The sequence below is a fragment of the Eimeria acervulina genome, genomic scaffold (assembly GCF_000499425.1).
Source record: "Eimeria acervulina Houghton genomic scaffold, Eah_scaff1955, whole genome shotgun sequence".
NCBI lineage: Eukaryota > Apicomplexa > Conoidasida > Eucoccidiorida > Eimeriidae > Eimeria > Eimeria acervulina.
This window is the reverse complement of record NW_013548788.1, coordinates 2,567-4,531: the sequence shown is the minus strand read 5'-3', so window position 1 is coordinate 4,531 and position 1,965 is coordinate 2,567. Positions and strand designations below refer to the sequence as shown.

Here is a 1,965-nt window from a genome sequence, read left to right as displayed (position 1 = left end):
GCTTTTCGTGTCCTGCAATTGGCGTTGAGCTTATGGTTGGTTCGCTTGCCGTGGTAGAAACCGCTTGCGTCTGTAGGCAGGAGTGTAGGTAATATGTGGCTTGGAGGCAAGGGACGTGCATGCGTGGAAATCGCGGCGTCATGCAGTGCTTGCGCGTGTACATCTGCGGTGTAGCGAAGGCTTCTCTGGCGTTTCGACTAAACGCTGCTTTGCCCAGCATTTAGGCTTTTATGAGCAGTCGTCTGTTCTTAGCGCGGCTGCATGTATTGTTGGCCTTCCGGCCTTTTGATGGAAGGCATGGATGTTCATGTGAATGCGTGCAGAATTGATGGTGCAATATGAGAAGTGGGAGGCTGGGTGTCTTTAGTTGTGCTTTTCGTCGGCATCGACTGGATGGAGGTGCTTCGGTTGTGTGATATGCGTGAGTCAGAAGGACTGCGACATCACGCAGGATTTCAGTGAATTGGCAAGGCTGATCATCGGCAAGGGGAGAGGTGGGATGAGGGACCGTCGATTAGGCGCTGATTTGTGTAAACCAAACCAGCGGTGTGCATCTTGGGGAGTACAGGAATAGCGAGGAGAGAGCGGCACTTGCGTGCCGCTCTCTCCGCAAGTGCGCGGCGAACGCATGTCGTGCAAGTGGGCTTATGCGTGGGTCGCTTGCCGTAGTTGAAATTATTCCAGTCTGTAGACAGGAGTGTACGCGCTATTGGGCTTAGAGCTAGGGGACGTGGATATTTAAGGATGTTGAAGCGCATTGCAAGAGGTCTTGCACAAGCATGTACTGCGGGGTTATGCATTTTGTGCGTGCGCATGTATGGCCGTGGTGTAGCAGATTGTTTTGTGACGTGCCTCTTGCGCACTGTTCGACGAAAGCCGAATACATCGAGACGGTTAGGGACGTTTCCGCTCACCCTGGTCTTCCAACAGCAAGCGAATCAAAAGGGGCTGCACATGCACTCAGCTGCAACAGTTTACAATTGGTTTTAAGTTTGTGATTGCTTTGTTTGCCTTGGCTGAAGTACGCTCCGTTTGCCCGGAGAAAAAGGCCATATCGGGTAGTGAGTTAGGGGATCTGCGAATGTGAGCACCGTGGGATTATGCAGTTTGTGTGCACGCATCTATGACCTCAGCATGGCGAAGCCTTCGCTGCCATTACGATGGCGCGATATGTTGCTCAGCATGTACGCGATTAGAAACAAGCTCACTAGGTCTGCGCGATTATTTCAGTTGTCCGTTTTCAGGCTTTCAGATTGCAAGCATGAGTGTATATGTCCATGAATTCATACTTATCTAGTCGAGCTGTTATGCGTAGTGAGATCGCGTCTTTATTCTTGTGGTGTCGTTCTCCTTTGGGTACCCACAGGGCTGCGGGTTTTCGGCGATGAGGTCTGCTTTTACGAGAGAGACTCTGGCATTACTGGCGAGAACAATGAATACGCGAGGAGGTATTTGCGGGGCGTAATACTGGATAGGTGGCAGCAGTGTCTACGCAGTTCTTTTTGTCAGGCAAAGGAGTGGTAGCTGTTCTGCGGACATCGAGATAGCGAAGGGCGTTCCGTGGTCTAAGGGGCCACCAACACGGGCTGGGAAAATACGATTGTTTTCTGCTTGAAACCCGTGTCTCACTCTGGAGCGTCTGGGGAACGCAAGATAGGGCGGAACCTCTAGTACTTGCTGATGTTTCTGGTGTGGTCAGATTAACTACGCTGGTATAGGTTCCGGGTGCGTGCAATATTGCGAATGTGTCTCTGGTTTTCGTTCCAGCTCAGCACATCACGACGATCGTTCACAACACTGCAGCATAGAAAGCAGCGGCAAATGAGAAGCAGGCTCAAGGCCTGCACGTACGGCCCGTTCCCCGTGCTGATAGAAAAAGTTTTGGATTCTCTTTTGTTTTCCAACAGGTAGCATTTCGACAAGGTGGAAAGCTCATGCAGCCTGATGCAACAGAATACAGTTGGT

General features: G+C 51.2%; 1 protein-coding gene across 1 annotated transcript; it reads left to right on the top strand.

Annotated features, from left to right (window-relative positions):
- Positions 1–32: 32 nt before the first annotated feature.
- Positions 33–1,718, top strand: EAH_00064220 (hypothetical protein; the record flags this gene model as incomplete). The annotated part of the gene is made up of 5 exons (XM_013393001.1): positions 33–35; positions 431–530; positions 1,023–1,061; positions 1,367–1,517; positions 1,700–1,718. 5 exons carry the CDS (start codon positions 33–35, stop codon positions 1,716–1,718), a joined length of 312 nt encoding a protein of 103 aa, XP_013248455.1.
- Positions 1,719–1,965: the final 247 nt, after the last annotated feature.